The sequence below is a fragment of the Gorilla gorilla genome, chromosome 14, assembly GCF_029281585.2.
Source record: "Gorilla gorilla gorilla isolate KB3781 chromosome 14, NHGRI_mGorGor1-v2.1_pri, whole genome shotgun sequence".
In the NCBI taxonomy this organism is placed as follows: domain Eukaryota; kingdom Metazoa; phylum Chordata; class Mammalia; order Primates; family Hominidae; genus Gorilla; species Gorilla gorilla.
The window spans coordinates 25386837-25406412 of NC_073238.2; the positions used below are offsets into that span (position 1 = coordinate 25386837).

Consider the following 19576-nt stretch of genomic DNA (forward strand, 5'->3'; position numbering starts at 1 on the left):
AGAGGCTTTACACAGTGACTGGCTGCAAGCAGGACAACCGTGAGCAGCATTTTGCTTGTTGAAGGCACAGGTCCTCGTCATCCTGAGAGAGGACAGTCACTGTGTGCGACCTCTGAAAAACTGTCAGCTATCATAAATCTGACTGCAGTTTCAGCCTGATCTTTTTTTTGAAAGTCCCAGACTCTTGGGGCACCCCTGAATATCCTGATGTGCCTACTCCTTCTGCAAGAAGTCAGATTTCCAAGGGATGGAGACTCAAAGGAACATGATTGCATTACATCACACAACAGGCAAAAATAAATACACGACTCTATAGTATGGGCATGAAACTACCACAAAGAAATATCTCAGACCCCACAACTGCAGCTCACATGCTAGCAATACCTGGTAGGGTCTAAAAGGTGTCAACTGTCCCATAAAGCATTTACCTACTATGACTTTGATCAACTGTACTTATGGGATAAGCAAAAATGTATGAAAACACTCTATTTTTTTTTAAAGACAAACTTCCTTAAATACCAAAGAGAGAGATCAATTTCACTTGACAGTGATCAGGATATCCAAATTAAATAAATCACTTTATTTAATTTGATGATCTTCAAATTCAATAAAGTGATCTTAAACATTCAAATAGTAAAATCTGATGTAGAACAAAGTCCTCAAATGTTAACTCCTTTAAGTTACATCTAGTGGAACCACTAGGGATAAAGGCTGAACTCATCATCTTGGTTTATGATGGAAACTGCTATCCTCTGACCCAGGGATCAATGACCCAAGATCACTGATCTTCCCAATGATCATCTTAGGTTTCCATAACAAGAATGGACGAGAGCCAACCGCACCTTGCCAGTGACACTGAGGGTGTAGTCGTCACACAAACCCTCTTGGAAGAATGATGGACCCACGCCTTTGCCTGAGGAATGATCTCGAGCTCTTCTAGCTTTTGAAATTCCACAGTATTGTGAATGCTCTTTACAAACACAGTGATACTCAAAAAGGAACCAACAAGAAAACATAAGTTGCATTTATTCACGTCCACGCCATCTAAAGCTACTGTGTACAGTAATCAGGACTGGAGAAGGGACGATTTAGTATCTAAAAACAACAACAAAAAACACTGGGACATGCCCCCTGAATTGCAAGTTGGAGTTCGTAAGAATATACTTGCTGGCAAGCCAGTTTCCTCCCTGAGAAGCACACTTCCCGCTTCCTTCTCTCCTTCCAGCGTCTTCTGTCCCTCTCAGTTAAGGCCAGGACAGTGTGGGATGGTGTTGCAATCTCTCCTGCAGAGCTGTCAGTCGCCTGTGGGCTCGGGCTGCATGCACTCAGGCTCCTGGTCGCTGGGCTCTGTGCTCCGCCACCGCAGCTCCTCCACCGTCTGCAGCAGGGCCGACCGCTCCAGTTCTAAGGTAAGCATGGCCTGCTTCAGCTTGCTCTCACTGCTCAGGAGCTTCTCAATGGTGGCCTCAAGGCTTTGGATCCTACCATTTGCCACCTGCAACTGTTCAAGGAGGTCAAGGTTCTGTTTGCGTAAGCTGCTGTTGGTTTTCTCTAATTTATCCATTCTTTGGTTGTCACTGAGAGGAGAGGAATCGATAAGTTCTTCTTGAAGGACGTGGTACTCAACTTCATAAGCTTGTAACTGTTTAGCGATGTCCATTTCAAATACCTGATTGATGGTCTTTTCCATCTGTACCAAGCCAAGGTTGGGTAGCGTGCTTTTTATAAAGTCAACTATGGTTTCTAGGTTTTCATGCTGCAGAATCAAGGGCTTATGGCTTCCCAACAGACTTAAAGCCACTTTAAATATGACCTCTGTTCCCTGAAGAAAAATCATATCAAAGACTCTGGCTACGAATCCCAGCGGGAACTGTGAGGCAAACATGGTGAGGAACCAGGGGGCAGCGTAGAGGCTGGGGCCGATCTCGTGCTCCTCCAGATGATTGTAGAGGTCTCTGTGGTAATCATGAAGCAACCTCGAGAGCTGGTACATCTGGATCTGTAAAATAATCATGTCTGGCCGATACTGTTTCCGCAGCCCCATGTCAAACATCAGAAACTTGAGCATTTTAAACGCCTCTTCCTCACTCATATGAAGAAGCAAAATGCCTGCTACAAAGCTGAGACCTTGGCAATATCCCACTTCCTGGTCTAGAAGTGAGTAGGCCTTCAAAATGTTGTAAAGCGATAGCTGTCCTGCTCCAAGCTGGGCAGAGAAGTATGGGTGTGTAGGAAAGGTTCGCCCAAGGTCAATAAGAATCGCATGCTGCTGGGAAGTCAGCTGCTTTAAGAGTTCTTTGTATGGCACATCCTTTGGCTGCTGTTTGCTGGGAAACTGGTGTTTAAGGTGGAATTGCTCAGCTAGAAATTTCCAGATTTCACCTCGGTGATGACGTGGCACACCTTGCCCAACAGCCAAGTGCATTTTTTCCATGTCAAACTTAATTTTTGATCTTCCTGGAGTGCTAAGCATCTTTTCCCACACTGTAGTTACTTCTTTAAGACAGGGAGTAATTTCTTCATAATCGAGCTTCAGGCGCTTGTTCAGCAAATCATTTTCAGAGGCTTGGAGCTTCTGATTTTCCTTCTCCATTCTAAGCAGCAGTATCTGTTGAAGAATAGCCTTTTGCCACAGCTCTCGGAGCTCACGAGATGTCCTTTTCTTTTCCTCTGGTGGGGGGCCAAAGGGCCCATCTTCACAAACTGGTTCTAAAGGAGATCGTGGGGGAAGCTCTCCCAGCTCTGAATAATCTTCATATCTGCTGGAAGAATCGCACGCCTTCTGCGGGGTGGCTACTCGGAGGAATATCTGCTGCCTCCAGGAATGCCTCCGGGTCTTCACAGGAGTCCCACCAGAATCACCAAGATGGTTTGCTTTGGATTCAAAGTCCTTTCGTTCATGAGGCGTCTCTGTGCTCACTGAGTGATACCTCATAAGTTTCCTTTGCGAAACCCCCGGTGACCCCCGGGCAGGTTGTGGAGGTTCCTGGCATTCCATGGGGAAGTGACTCAGGGTGTTTGCTCGCCTCCTGAAGGCCTGCTGGGGCGACAGCGGAGCTGGCTCTTCTGGGAGATGACTCTCCGAGTCACTGGACAGGTCCTCCGAGGAGCCGAGGAGCTTAAAGGAGCTCTCAGAGATGGGCAAGGCCTCCTTTTCACACACAGATAGCTCCCGGGACAAAATACTTTCTAAAGACTCTGTTAAAGATCTCTTTGCTTTGTTTTTCAGCATATCTAGCCTAAATCGAGTGGCACTGGGTGGTAATTCACTTCCAATATTCTCTGCTGCCATCTGCGATGTCTGCTTCATCTCCCCAATATGGATGTGTTCTTTCTGTTTCTCTTCATATAAACATCTCAGAAAAGAAATAATCAATTCATTCTCTCGCTGCTCATTTCTTGGTCTCAATTTCTGAACCTCTTCAAAAATAGTCGCCTGCTCCTGATTGGTTAATGTCGTCAGGTGCTTTTGCAGTTCTAGTTTTGTTTTGGAAGAATTCATTCCCTCTATCCTCTCACAGAGCTTGTGCAGGCCTTGCAGGGGGCAGCCCTCGCACAGCTGGGCTGGCGCCTTAGCCGTCTGCTGCACTGCGGCCACCGTGAAGGCCTGTTTCAGGGTCATCATAATTTCGTCAACCAGAGCCTCATTTGTGCACTGAAACACGTAACAGACAAAATGAAAGCCGCCACCTCCGGAAGACTCCCGACAGATAAACCCAAAGTGGTCCACGTGTCTGATGCCCTGAGAGCAAAAGGATATCTCCTTAAAATTTTTCTCCAGTGCTATTTTTTTGGTGTCAGGATTGATGAGGTAAACTTCAGACTGGCCAATCGTGAAGAGCATAGTTCGATTTTCCTCGATATCTGTGGGCTGCACAATATTGTGTCCGCTAATGAGGTGGTTCTCAATGTCGCTCTCCTCAAAGGAGCTGAAGAAGCCGCTGCTTCGGAGGCCCCCATCCTGCAGCTCCTTCCTAAAGGCCAGCGAGCGCAGGCCGGGCTGGGAGAAGGACTTGCGCATGGGCCTGCGCCCAGGCTCCTGGCTCCCTGTGGGCGCGGCATGGGGCGGGTTGGGGCGGGGGCTCTCGGAACCCCGGCTGCCGCTGACGTGATTGAACTTCTCGATGCACTCGTCGATCAGGGCCGGCGGAGCCTTCTTGTGCGCCACCGTCACGCGGCCGCAGAAGAGCACCTCGAACTTCTTGGAAAACGTGTCGTCGAACTCGGACGGGCAGTGCAGCTCCTCCTGCCGGGCGATCTTCCCCGCCTGACGGATGGAGCTGATGATCTCAGGCACCTTGGCCACCCAGCTGAACAATGGTGACATCGCGGGCCGGGCGGCGGCTCTTCGCCCGCCGGCTCCCGCTCACTCCCGCCGCCGGCCCCCGCTCACTCCCGCCACCGGCCCGTGGGCCCGCGGGCGGCCGGGGGCGGGCTTGGGGAGCTGCGGGGCCGGGGCATCGCTCTCCCCGGCGGCGGCGGCGGCGGCGGGCTCCACCCAGTTCGTCACTGCCCCCAAGTTTCAGCTTTTAGAACATTTCAGATTTCAGATATTTGGATAAGGAACACTCAACATGCACTTTTATATATTAACCTTGTTTGCTATAAATTTCATATATATATATATATATATATATTGTTTAGTTCTAGTAGCTTTTGAAACGTATTCCTTAATTTTTTTTCCATAATCATCTCATTTTCAAGAAAAGACAATTTTCTTTTTCCTATTCAATCATTATGCCCTTTATTTTTCTTCTTTTTATAATGGTTAGTGCTTACAGTAATGTGTAGAAGAATAGTAGTGAGATGAACATTCTTTTTTCCTGATTTTATGTGGAATTTTTCAATATTGCGCTTTTAAATAGTACCCTGCCTGAAGATTTTTTGTAGGTTGTGGAAATAAATAACACCTAATAATAACAGAGAGAATCTATATTTATTCAGACTTTTTATAACAAGAAAGTCAGCTGTCATCATATATGTTTTGCAGAGACTCAAAGAAAGGCTGAGGAATAGGAAAGTTTTGTACTTGGAAAAGGAAAGCTTTTGGATATGCTCTGCTTTAAGGTTGTATGGGGAAGCTGAAGATGGACTAAATAAATAAGGGGAAATGGAGCATCTTATGTGATCAGTCAGAAAGCATACTTGACTTTCTCTGATGGGTCCTGAGTTGGCAGCGGGGGCAAAAATAGGGAACCTGGCAATCATTAACTAAATCTTATTCATTTGGGGCTGGTTGATGCAGAAGCTGTGGTTTGGCTTCCCAGGCAGTTTGCTACAAAGATGTGGGTCAGAGCTCTATTTTTATATATGGTCTGGCTACCCCTCCTCCCATTTTGTCATTAACTAGCTTGTGAGGCATTGACCAAGTCAATTCAGGGAAGTTTAGAGATTCAAATCTTCATGACTTAGAGACTGTTTAGTTGTCTCTATTGCCAACCATATTATGAGATGTTCTTGAACTTTTTGCAGTTTTGTAGTAAGGGCAATATTCTGGTGAGAGGGCTGCTATAAAAAGGAAGTTAAGACTGAGTTGAATGCAATTGGCCAGCATCATGACTGCTATGACAAAAACAAGAACAATGAGTAGTTCCTATAAAATGCTTCAGAAATAAAACCCCAGTTGTCCAACTCAAGTCAAGAGAACAAATCTTTCAGGTTATGACGATCAGCCATAGAGAGCCAAGTAACTTCTTCCTTAAGGCAATATATAGCTTATTCCATCTTGCTGTATTAATCATGGTTATTGTTTTTGTTTTGCTTTGACATCGTGAGACCATATGGGTTTCAACACAGAGTGCTCCTCCTAGGGTTAGCTAATTTCTAGAAATACTAAACAACTTGCCTATGAGCATGTTATTTATATGCAAACCAACCAATCCAGAATCCACACCCTCACTTGACTCTTATTATATGGCTCCTGTGGTCTGGGACATTATCCCTCTGCTTCCGTCACCCCAGAATCAAGTGCTGGAACACTAGGGACTAAATTACACAAAAAGTACTCACACTACCCAGTCTTAAACCTGCTCAGCTGCTTACACTGTCTCACTCATTCCTTCCAAGGAAAACCATATTAAAGGCTCTGGCTCAAGCTTTAGTCTTGCTCCTTTTGCCTTCACTGACTCTGGTACTTCCCCATATGGCCCCAGTGCATGATGTGCTGTGGTTCCTGTTTCTAGGGCTTTATGTGTATAAGAACACGTGACAGTCATTTCTGTCTCTGCAAGTCTCTCCATAATTAAATGGAGACAAAAAGAAATCTAGAGCAATGAAACAGTGTAGTTGTTTTGTTTTTTTAATTAATTTCAACTTTTATTATAGGTTAATGAAAGACTGTTACATGAGTAATTGTGTGATGCTGAGGCTTGGAGTCCCAGTGATCCTACCACCCAGGCAGTAAACACAGTACCCAACAGGTAGTTCTTCAGCCCACAACCCCTACCTTTCCTCCCCAGTCTAGTGGTCCCCAATGTCTATTGTTCCCATCTTAACACGTGTATTCAATGTTTAGCTACCATCTATAAGTGAGAAGATGTGGTATGTGGCTTTCTGTTCTTCTATTAGGTCACTTAGGATAATGGTCTCCAGCTCCATTCATGTTGCCACAAAGAACATGACTTTGTTCATTTTTATGGCTGCATTGTTTTTTGTGATGTATACATACCATATTTTCTTTACCCAATTCTCTGTTGATGGACACCTAGGTTCATTCTATTGCTTTGGTATTGTGAATAGTGCTGCAATGAACATACGGGTGCATGTGTCTCTTAGATAAAATAAGTTATTTTCCCTTGGGTATATACACTCAATAGTGGGATTGCTGGGTCAAATGGTAGTTCTATTTTAAGTTATTTGAAGAATCTCCAAACTGCTCTCCACAGTGGCTGAACTAGTTTGCATTCCCACCTACAATGTATAAGCATTCCCATTTCTCCACAGACTTCTCAACATCTGTTGTTTTTTGTAAGTTTTAATAATTGCCATTCTGACTGGTGTGAGATGGTATTTCATTGTGGTTTTTGCATTTGAGTTTATGTGATGATTAGTGAAGTTTAGCAATTTTTAATGTTTCTTGTCTGCTTGTTACGTCACCTTTTGAGAAATGTCTGTTCATGCCCTTTGCCCATTTTTTAGGTGGATTTTTTGGGTTTTTTGCTTGTAGATTTGTTTAAATTCCTTACAGATGCTGGATATTAGACCTTTATCAGAAGCATAGTTTGCAAATACTTTCTCCCATTCTTTAAATTGTCTGTTTACTCTGTTGATAGTTTCCTTTGGTAGGCAGAAGCTCTTTAGTTTAATTGGATCCCACCTGTCAATTTTTGTTTTTGTTGCAAGTGCTTTTGGGAACTCAGTCATCCATTTGCCGAAGCCTATATCAAAAAGGGTACTTCTTAGATTTTCTTCTAGTATTATTAGAGTTTTAGGTCTTACTCATAAATCTTTAATCTATCTTGAGTTAATTTTCATCTATGTTGAGAGGCAGGGGTCCAATTTCAATCTTCTGTATATGGCTAGCCAGTTACCACAGCACAATTTATTGAATAGGGATTTTTTTTCCATTGCTTGTTTTTGTCAGCTTCTTCAAAGGTCACATAGTTGTAGGTGGGCAAATTTACTTCTGGGTGCTGTATTCTCTTCCACTGGTCTGTGTGTCTGTTTTTGTATCAGTACCGCGCTGTTTTGATCACTGTAGCCTTATAGTACAGTTTGAAGTCTGGCAATGTGATACCTCTGGCTTTTCTTTTTGCTTAGGATTGCTTTGGCTATTCAAGCTCTTTTGTGGTTCCAGATGAATTTTATAATAGGTTTCATTCTAATTATTTAAAAAATGACATTGGTATTTTGATAGGAATAGCATTGAATCTGTAAATTGCTTTAGGCAGTATATCCATTTTAACAATATTGATTCTTCCAATCCATGAGCATGGAGATTTTTCCATTTATGTGTCATCTCTGATTTCTTTCAACAGTGTCTTGTACTTCTTGTAGTGGTCTTTGACCCCCTTGGTTGGATGAATTCCTAGATATTTCATTTTCTTTGTGGCTATTGTAAATTGGATTGTGTTTTCGATTTGGTTATTAGCTGCAATGATTTTGGTTCGTAAAAATGCTACCTATTTTCCTACAATGTTTTTATTTCTTGAAACTTTACTGAATTCACTTGTCAGTTCAAAGAGCCTTCTGATGGAGACTTTAGGATTTTCTACGTGTAGAATCACAACAATGGCAAAGAGAGATTGTTTAATTTCTTTTCCTATTTGGATGGCTTTTGTTTCTTTCTCTTGCCTGTTTGCTCTCACTAGGACTTTCAGTGCTATGCTGAATAGAAGTGGTAAAAGTGGGCATCTGTGTCGTGTCTCAGTTCTCCAGGGGTGTGGTTCCAGCTTTTGCTGTTCAGTTTGATGGCGACTGTGGGTTTGTCATAGATAGTTTTATTATTTTGAGGTATGTTCCTTCAATGCTTAATCTGTTGAGGGTTTTTATCATAAAAGGAATGTTGAATTTCATTTATTTATTTATTTATTTATTTTTGAGATGGAGTCTCACTCTGTTGCCCAGGCTGGAGTGCAGTGGCGAGATCTCAGCTCACTGCAAGCTCCACCTCCCGGGTTCACGCCATTCTCCTGCCTCAGCCTCCCGAGTAGCTGGGACTACAGGCGCCCGCCACCATGCCCTGCTACTTTTTTGTATTTTTAGTAGAGACGGGGTTTCACCGTGGTCTCGATCTCCTGACCTCATGATCCGTCCGTTTCAGCCTCCGGAAGTGCTGGGATTACAGGCGTGAGCCACCGCGCCTGGCTGGAATGTTGAATTTTATTGATGGCTTGTTCTGTATCTATTGAGATGATCCTATGTTTTTTGTTTTTGATTCTGTTTATGTGGTGAATCACATTTATCAATTTGCATATGTTGAATAAACTTTATATCCCAGGAATAAACCCTACTTGGTCATAGTGAATGAACTTTTTGATGTGCTGCTGGATTTGGTTTGACGATTTTTGCTTGTATTTTCATCAGAGATATTGATCTGTAGTTTTCTCTTTTCTTTTTCCGTGGTCTATGCCAGATTTGGTAACACGGTAATGCTGGCTTTGTAGTATTAGTTAGGTAGAAGCCCCACCTCCTTGATTTTTTGGAGACATTTCAGTATGATTGGTATCATTTCTCCCTTGCACATCTGATAGAACTCAGCTGTGAATCCATCTGTTACGGGGCTTTTATTTTATTTTATTTTTTTCCGTAGGTTTTTATTACTAATTCCCTTTCCAAACTTCCTATTGGTCCGTTCAGGTTTTCACTTTCTTCCTGATTCAATCTTGGGAGATTGTGTGTTTCCAGGAATTTATTCATTTCCTCTAGATTTGTGTGCAGAGAGGTGCTCATAATAGTCTCTGCATATCTTTTGTATTTTCATGGGATCAATTTTAATATAATCTTTATAATTTCTGATTATACTTATTTGGATCTTCTCTTTTTCTTTCTAATCTAGCTAATGATCTATCAGTATTGTTTATTAAAAAAACTCTTGGCTTCATCTTTTGTGTGGACTTTTAGATAACAATTTTTTTTCAGTACTCTGACTTCAGTTTTTTTTCTTCTACTAGCTTTGGGGTTGGGTCTTTTCTGTTGCTTTTTTTCTAATTCCCCTAGTTGCTATGTTAGGTCATTAACTTGAGAACTTTTTGTCCCCCTGATGAATGCATTTAGCACCATCAATGTTCCTCTTAACACTGCTTTAGTGTAGTTTTTGAGTCATCATTGCTATAATGGTTAAGTCCAATAGGCCAAAGGCATGAAAAAGTAGTTAGTTATGGGGTGCTTCTGCCATGTTTCAGATATGTTTTTCCCTTTGAAGTGACCCATTCACATAATGCCCTTGGCCTGCTTTCCCCATCCACTCACTTTGCCCCAGCAAAATGGAATGAGGTACTTATTCAGAGAGTTTAAACAAAAACTTGAGGATGCATAACCCAGAATCATTCTTACCTCCTGCCTCTCTGAGGCTCAGAGAAATCTTACAGTCTGCTATCCTAAAAACATGTGCATTGCCTGTCAAAGGAGTTCTGTTCTAGTTCAATGTTGTTTCTGTCTGAGTGGGTTCATCTATATAACACTGAGATTCAAGTTTAGGAAGCTGACTCATGTCCATATATAAATCACATTCTGCAAGATCTGCTTTAGTTGTGTTAAATTTATTTTGCTTTCTTCCCTTCTTGTAAGAAACCTATACTATAAGAACTCTAACTTATGATTTTATAATCTGTTCTCTTAACTTTCAATGTACTTTAGGAACAAATATGCATAAACGTTAATCAGTTTCTCTATACAAAATTATTTTTATCTTCTGTTATAATTAAATACAATCATTTCTTAATAGTCAATTAGTATAAAATGTTTGTCAATTATCTCTGTCTATAAACTTTAGGAAAATATGTGAAATCTTGTTCTACATATTTTGAAAATGGTTATTTCTTTATGGTGAGAATTTGGATGATAAATTTAGTTTCATCTTAATTACTTATACTTTGTATTGCTTTCTTGTTAGACTGCTCAGCCTGCTGTAACAAAATGCAATAAACTTGGTGTCTTATACAACAAAAGTTTTTCCACATGGTTTGGAGGCTAAGAAGTACATGATCAGCATACACATAGTCAGTTTCTGCTGAGGGTATTCTTCATGCTTGTCACACGGATACCTTTTGTTGTGTTCCCAAAGGGAAGAGAGATAGAGAAACACACAGAGAGACAGAGACAAAGGAAGTCTACAAGAAAGTGCTCTTCTGTGTCTTTTATAATAAATTCACTAATTCCATCATGAGGACTCCATCCTCATGGTTTCATCTCAACCTTTTGACCTCCAAAGGCCCACATCTCCAAAACCATAATACTGGGGATTAGGGCTTCAAAATTTAAATTTGGGGTGGGAGGGACACAAACATTTAGTCCAAAATATTTGCATTTTAAATTAACGAGAATCCATTCAAACTAAAAAATAGGGTCATTATTATTGATTTTCAAAAAAAGAAATTTGAAAAAAAAGATGTGTCTCAGATTTACTCTTTGAAGAGAGAGTCATATATTGTAGAAAGTGATTGTTAACAACTTCCCCTTAAAAATAGTTTGCCAATTTTAAACCAAAGAAAATCCCAATAATCTATAGTCCCATACCATTAAGTGTACCTAAAAATTGTCATCCTATGAAATGTATACATTATCTTACAATGCATTGTGAAGAATGCTTAGGATTATTAGAATTACTAAATGAGCAAAGTTAATGGATATAAAATAGAATACAAAATCAATTTTCCATAATTAACAGAAATATTTAAGAAATACAATTTCAAAAGTAAACTTCAGTAGCTACTAAAGCCAGATTGTTTATAATAAAAAGACAATGTATCTCATTCTCACTCTATACATCTCATCAAGAATATAAATGTGAAACACAAAGCTTTAAAATTTTAAAAGCAATTTAGCCTGAATCTCAGAGTATGAAAAAAATTTTCAAACCAGCACAAAAACTGACTGGAGCAAGATGATTTGTAAGTTTGGTCCCACTCATATCAAGAGTATCTGTTCCTTCTAAATCACCATTGGTAAAATGAAAAATCATCATAAACAGCATGGCAACATTTGCAAGTACATAACAATCTATTAAAATTCATGATACAATTAATTTCTGTTAAGGATTTAGAAAAAGACATAAAAATTAAAATAGGAAAATACATAAGCAGACTTTTTAAATAATAAAAAAGTTAAAATATATGAAATGGTACCAAAACTTATTATTAATTCAAATTAAAACTATAAAACAACAAAATACAATTTCTTTTTTTTTCTTTTTTTTTTTTTTTTGAGAGGGAGTCTCACTCTGTCACTCAGGCTGGAGTGCAGTGGCATGAGCTCAGCTCATTGCAACATCCACCTCCTGGATTCAAACTATTCTCCTGCCTCAGCCTCTCAAGTAGCTGGGATTACAGGCACGCACCACCACGCCCAGCTAATTTTTGTATTTTTAGTAGAGACGGGGTTTCCCCATGTTGGCCAGGCTGGTCTTGAACTCCTGACCTCTGTTGATCCGCCCACCTTGGCCTCCCAAAGTGTTGGGATTACAGGCACGAACCACTGCGCCCAGCCCAAAATATAATTTCATATACATCACATTATAAATTTTTAGACTGCATTTATTTTTGTGTGAGTTTGGATGTAGGGCAATTCAAACTTTTATATACTACTATTGGCATACAAATTAGTGTGATTACATTGTACAACAATTTAACATTATCTAATAATGTTGATCATGTGCCAACCCTATGACCCAGGAATTCCATTTCCAGAGACATCTTAGCTCTTGCATTTCTGGTGACAAGTACACAATAAGCAAAGTAACATTGTTAATTTAAAAAAATCACAATAGCATTGAAAATTTCAGAAAACTGAACAAATTAATGTTCACAAGAAGCAGAAAATTAAAGTGTGATCTACTCATTCCTTGGAATAGTGACACACATATCAGATTGGATTATTCCGAGAACAGTACTTAGAGAGAGAGAAAAAAAGCAAATTAAATCAAAGAGAACCAACAGGATGAAAGATTTGCTCTATTAGACATCGAAACTTTATAACATACAGCAATTCAGACACATCTTGTTCTTGAAGATGGATAGTATGCTGGAGTCACCTTGCCTCAGCTTCTGGCTACGAAGTCTCCCCTGAACTCCTCATGAAGATGGGCTTTACAAATACAAACTAACCAATTCCCAAATACATACTCTATAGGGCTGTCACACTCCAGGCCACTGCGCTTCTGTCCTAATCACGCTAGGGCCAAAAACCAGAGAACCAGGGACAGCTGTTATGCCCCAGAGCCCACTGAAATTATTCAAACGAGCCGGTCCTAAGCTTGTTTACCCTGCTTGGTTTCTTCCTGCAAACACCACAGTCTAGGGTCTTGCTCCTGAATTCCTCCCTGTCTCTGTTTCCTGATGGACCTGAGTTCTTCCCTGTAGTCTCCCCTGGCGTGACATGCTCCCTTCTCTTGGAAATTGTGAGTATCTTTTCAATGGCAATTGTCTTCTGATCTGTTTGCCTTACTATACCTTAGGTTTTCTATTAATACACTATATATTAAAACAATATTTAATATAGGTGAAAAATTGAGAAAGATATTCTAAAAAATGGTAAAGCAGAATCACACACAAAGAGTATGTGAAAAAAAATGAGGTAAATACAAATAGAATGACGTGGCTAGTGTGTGTGGTTGGTGGGAAAATAAAGAGGGAAATGATGTGTTTTAATTTTGAGGTTAGAAAATTAGAGTAAAACTGAGAAATACGGTTTTAAGTTCAAACTATTGAATCTATTAAATCTAGAAAAATCAACAATAAAGTATCTATTTAGAGAAATAACTAAATCTGCTTTTCCTTTTTTCAATTAAAATAGAAACAAATATTGTGGCATTATTTTTATTGTTGTAACAGTTTTGGGCTGCTTTTGAGTCTTTGTTTTGGGAAAGTTTTTATTTTTAGGTTATTTTTCTTTTGTGATATTCTAGACAACCTCTTGTATAAATGTTAAAATGTAATTTTACTACCTTTGAGGCATATTTTAATGTGCCCTAGTTATTAACAAATTTATTCAAGATTAAGTACTATATTTTTAACTTCTTAAAAAAATTAATTTCTTTCTATGCAATGATTGACCTTGAAAATACAAAAGTATGTACAGTATTCACATAATATTCATACTGAATCTAATTGTTTAACTGTTGTTTAATTCATTTAATCATTCATTTTTCAAGGGAAACATATTGAATAATTAGGTAAAAATTTATCAGCAGCCACTGTGTTTATTTGGTAATTTTGTATGCAAGATAGCACATTGTAGTCTTCAGGAAAGACATTTCCTTACTAAGATAGCTATTAATTCAAATTCTATATTGTTTTAAACAATAAAAATTCAAAATACATATTTTGATAAGAAAGGAATTTGAATTTGCCAATAGTTGCTTTCTCATTTAATTTTTAAAAAAGAAAAAAGTCCCTATCTTCGAATAGAGAACTTTATTAAATCTGATGAATTTTTGTAAAGTCTGTTTAAGTTGTTTCTGCTTTGATTGGTTAAACAACTAACTTTTAAAACAATGTTAGAAACTAACATATTATATATATTTGAGGATGTCTTATTATTTCATTTTTCTATCTAACTGTACTTGTATCTACGTCTATGTCTATATCTGTATCTGTATCTATCTGTATCTGTATTTAGACAGAGTATCTACAAGAACAAGTAGGTGGGAGTTAGGTCCTAATCCAAGGATTTTCAGTCACTGGTAAATACAGTTTTCTCACGGAAGTTTCATATCTGACTGTCTCTCCACTGGAAATTTCTGTTGCTATTCAAATAGTTCTACAATTTGCCTCCAGAAAATATGTCAATAAGATTAAAAAGTCAACATTTCATAAATTGAAATTGCTATTTTGACCTCCTAAAATATATAACTTTTATTAAAACGAATTACTATTAAAATACATTCCACATAGGTATGGTAATTGCTTTTATTACAAAAGTTGAAAGAAGTGAGATAATCTGAGTAATATGGTTTACAACAGATATGTAAAAACAAAGAACACATATCTGTCATCTATATTTATTCAGTTTTATGTGTTATAATTAAATGAATTTGGGTTCTTGCTTCTCTCAATTATGACATAATAAATGATAGAAAATAGGCATGTTGTTCCAGAAGTCATTTTATAAACATAATATTGAGTAACGTTTAAAAATTAAAAGTAAAAATTAAATATTTATACTTTAATTTGGGGAAAAAAACTGCTATAAGCCTATTATTATAAATGCAAAGTAAGGAGAATTGTTGAGTCCACTGGTTGCATCAATAACTTTTTATCAAACTTAGAGGCACATAATCAGAAAAAGATGTGTATATTTGTCCTAGAAATTAAGATTAAAATGTATATATCTAATGACATTGAGAGATAAGGAAAGGTAATGATCTATTAAAATAGTTTCCTGAATGAGTATCAGCTAAAGTCATGACAAATTCGTATGCAGACTGAAATCCTAATCAAAGCGTTAGTAAAAAGAAAAAGGTCCTTAAAATTTTCTGAAATTTTTATACGTGAATTATATTTCAAAGAAGCTCAATTTAAAATGCCCTCGTGTTCAAAGTAAAAATACATATTACAAATTGTGTAATATGTATTAATTTTAAATTTTATAAAAAATCAGTGAATTCTTTCAAGTTTTTCCAAGTGTTATGGTTAAGTCTAAATAGGAACTATACTTAAATTACTTTAGATTGTTTAGAATGAAAAATTATTTTTAATTTAGTCAATGTTTATTTTATGTGTTCAGCATTCTGATGATTCTTTGAGAAGGAAAATACTATAAATAGTTGAACATATTTAAAAACATCATATTGATCACAATTATACATAATTTTTTAAGTTCTTTTGATTTTTTGGTATGCTTTGTTAATTAATTGATTAATTGTACCGCAATTATAGCCATAATTGGAATAGGAACTGGACTGTATATAGTTTGAGAGGTAGAGAAGTAATATTGTAAGATGAGAAAGAAAGGTAACAAAGAGTTAAATGTGAGATAACTTGTATAATGGAATTTAAAAATTGTAATTAAATTTTGAAGTAAAATAAATGCTGATATAGATAAATTTGATAGGAAACATAGAGCAATTTTCAGCACTATGGACTTATCTTAAAACCGGCAAATGGATACCATCATTTTAAAACATTAGTTAGAACTTTGGGTCTGCTTTCCCCGATGCCCTATTAGTAGTAAATTCCTTACTGGCTCCCTTTTAATATGTACATGCCAGTTTAATAATTTCAAAACCCCTAGAGTTTTTTTCATTTCAAAGTTATTTTGATTGTTCAAAATGACAAGCAGAGAGAATCAGTCTTTCCCGGTTATTGCTTCTTTTTGTCACATGAGGTCTGTATCCAGACCCACATATATTTTCTCGAGGTCTTCTTGGGGCACATTTGACCCTATGTCCTCCGCACATGAACAATAAAATTAGTTATCAACTAACGTTCATATGACTTACCATGTTTCTCCAAATCATAGCCAGCCCATGTGCCTGTACTTGAGTCAAGAGCCTCAGCACATCACCGGCTGAAGTTAATTTTAAGTGCAGGGCTTTTTCAAGCTGTGCAGCCTTGTTTGGTATGAAATTTCCACTTAATAAGGTTTTCTTAACCAGACTGTTTGAATACTTTTCCTCAGAATTCTTGAACTCATTGTGCAAATTTTTCCACTTTTCATCTTCTATTAGGTCAGCATACAATGCATTTGCAAAATCAAAGTTTATTGTCACGTCTTAATTCTAGGATGGAATTCTAGGTGTCTGCCTTCTCTACACTTGCATAAAAAAGAGGACATTTGGGGAAGACATAAATACAAACAAAAAACAAAACACAAAAGTTGAGTTAAAAATGATAACAATTTGCAAAATTAGCTTATTTGAAAATAAAACTATAATTATTTAAGGATAGTCTAAACCAATTTGGAATGTCAATTTGTTGAAGAAGACCATATTTTTATATATTAAGATTTATAGAAATTAAAATTTTTATCTGAGCAATTCAATATATTTTTATGATAATAAATTATATAAATTCCAGCAGAAAATCATATTAGATGATTATGGTTTATTTAAGGATTCTAGTAAAATCTTTAACATAGAAAAATACTCATATTGGTATACGTACAGAACATAGTCATCTACCATTCATAGTTCAAGCTGGAGCTATTAAGAATGTTAGATTGGATAACTCAATATCAACATTGATATCCATTGTAAATATATACAATAGAAGCCACTAATCTTACCAAAAAGATATAAAATTACTGAAATTTTTTACAAACAAACTTTCATAATAATATTTATTTTCTGGGCTGTAGCATTAATTCTAAAAAATGACAAAAATTTGTAAGAAAACATATGACATAATTTTGACCTGTTGAAATATTATTAAATGTGCTATTAATACAATAGTCATGAAAACCATTATACAAAAACAAAGTGTTGTTCGTGGCATTTACAGAGAACACATTGGTATGACTCCTTCAGGGTATTTATAATGAGTATGAAGCAAGATTTGACTGAGAATACTGAAGAAAACATTTACTTAATTTTTTGAAACAGCTCTGAATAGTTGAATAGCACTTATTTACGTTCTTTATTCTCTTTTGCTTCCTTTCTCCTTTCCTTCGTTTCTGTCATAGATGAGCCAGGCAAGTAACCCAAATGAGTGATATGGACTAGGTGTAATAAAACTAAGCAGTGGAGAAATTGTGGTAAAATGAAGCATCTGAACTTTCTTGTAAAGGTCAGCTTCTTAAGTCTATTCAGTGTATACCGCCTCCACCTTATTTGAGGTTTATCAAGATAAACCAAAAATACAAGATTGGAGAATTAAATATTGAAATAGTCAACTATGGGAATGTTCTCAATTAAAAAACAAGGAAGCAAGCAAACAAACAAACAAAAAACACATTGTGCTGGCCAACGCTGTGAAAGCTAAAGTAACTCTGGAAATGTATTTGGATCAGTTACTGTAAATTTATAATTTTCCTTTAGGAAGTAGACAGTAGGATAAACCATTGAAATGTTTCTTTCTTGTTTTGATGTAGTTCCAATACTTACTAAATATGTGGCTTGGACATGTTAGTTTCTTTATTTTTAAAACAGAACAAAAATAGACATCATATTGATTTGAATACTAAATAGGATAGAAGTAATAAACCATATATGGCAATGCTTAGTACATTAGTAAACACTTGATAAATAAGTGGTAGCTATTATTATTATTTTTGGACAAAGGTGTCCAAAAATTCAAAATCCCACATGTCCTCAGAGTTATTTCTGCTTGCCAGGTGTCCCTGCTTAGAAATTAATAGGAAGTACACACCAAAATTTGACATTTAGATGTTTCATTCCACTTATTTGTCTTCTAGTTTAAAAATACTTATGAGAATTCTTTATATTTTTTTAAAAATGTTAAATGATGAATAACAAAACAAAATAGAAAGTGTTATTTAATGAATTCAAATCCACAAAACCGCTTCTTATCCTAAAATATCTTAAATAGTTCTCATACTGCCCTCCTTAATACTTTCTTACTCTGCAGGCAATCACCTGCCTATGTTTCATTTATTTTTCCTGTGTTTCATGTTTATGATTCCTATGCATTTTTACTTTCTTCTACTATTCAATTATGAATTCTAAAATAAATGTGACATTTTTTCCTGTTTTTAACTCTAAATAGTTCTATAATTTCATTATACCATTACCTAATATTTGATTCAAACTTGAGTGATTCATAATATTAATTTGTATTAATTATCAGTGATGTACTATATCCCACTGTATAACAATAGCTTGAATTATATTTTGATTCTCTACTGACAGATATATAGGTCAAATCTAGGGTTTAAAAAAAATCCCAACAATGCTGCTATAAGCACTCTTACATGTTTCACTGTGTATGCATGTGTGAGAATTTTTCCACAATATATACTCAGAGGTACCCTTGCTGGATCAAGAGCAACTGTACATTTTCACATTTTAGGTACTTCCAAGTTTTCTCCAAAGTGGTTGTACAGTGTATGTTTACCAGCACTGTAAATGTAAATGACATATATCTTTATTACCCTTGGTATTATCACACATTTTCTTATTTGCCAGTCTAATCACTGGTGAGATGGAATCAGGACTGATAAACCTATTCATGATTCCTCTTTTCTTTCTTCAAATTGCCTTATATTTAGGCTACTCTAATACTGGAATACTTTTCCTTATAATATCTTTCTTTATATTATCAACAGTTTTGAATGTTAATACTTTTTGCATTATAAACATCTTATTTTTTCTCTTATTAGCACTTTCCTATTTGTAATTGCATATTTTGAAGAATGGTGTTTTACCCTTGTCAACAACTTAATATTTTTATTTAAGTTTAGCTCTTCTTTAATCATGTTTATATCATTTGTTAGCCTAAGCTGATAAATATTCTACTGGATTACCTTCTAGAAGTTTTTAAGCATTTATTTTCTATCTAATTTTTTTCAGATATCAAATAATCCCTCATATATTATACATTTCCCATGAAGTTTTTATTTACATTGGATGAATTTGTAGTTCTTTAACCATGTGAAACATTTCATTATGAAATATTTCAATAAAAATATGATGTATAACTTTTATCAATATGTTTTTGTTCATTCTTTCATATATTAGTTTTTTTGGCTATTAAATTTTCTAAGTGGAAACTTTTCGGTAAGATTTTTCTTTCTGGTTTAACTTGCTATCTGATTGAAAAACAACCAAAATATCTCCAGATGGATTAAAGAATTACACACAAAAATACAACTTTAGTGAAGTAGATCCATATGTTATCAAATAGCTTAAAACTAACTTTTGAAAAAAAAAGTCAATGTGACTACTTAAAAATTTTGTTTGGATAATTGCAGGGATACCAGTTTGAAATAATCTAACTTAAAATCATACATTTATGTACATAAA

General features: G+C 36.6%; 1 protein-coding gene across 1 annotated transcript; it reads right to left on the reverse strand.

The window, feature by feature from the left end:
* Positions 1-1009: 1009 nt before the first annotated feature.
* Positions 1010-4507, reverse strand: LOC134756953 (TBC1 domain family member 1-like). The gene has a single exon (XM_063697128.1). It carries the CDS (start codon positions 4325-4327, stop codon positions 1295-1297), a length of 3033 nt encoding a protein of 1010 aa, XP_063553198.1. The 5' UTR covers positions 4328-4507; the 3' UTR covers positions 1010-1294.
* Positions 4508-19576: the final 15069 nt, after the last annotated feature.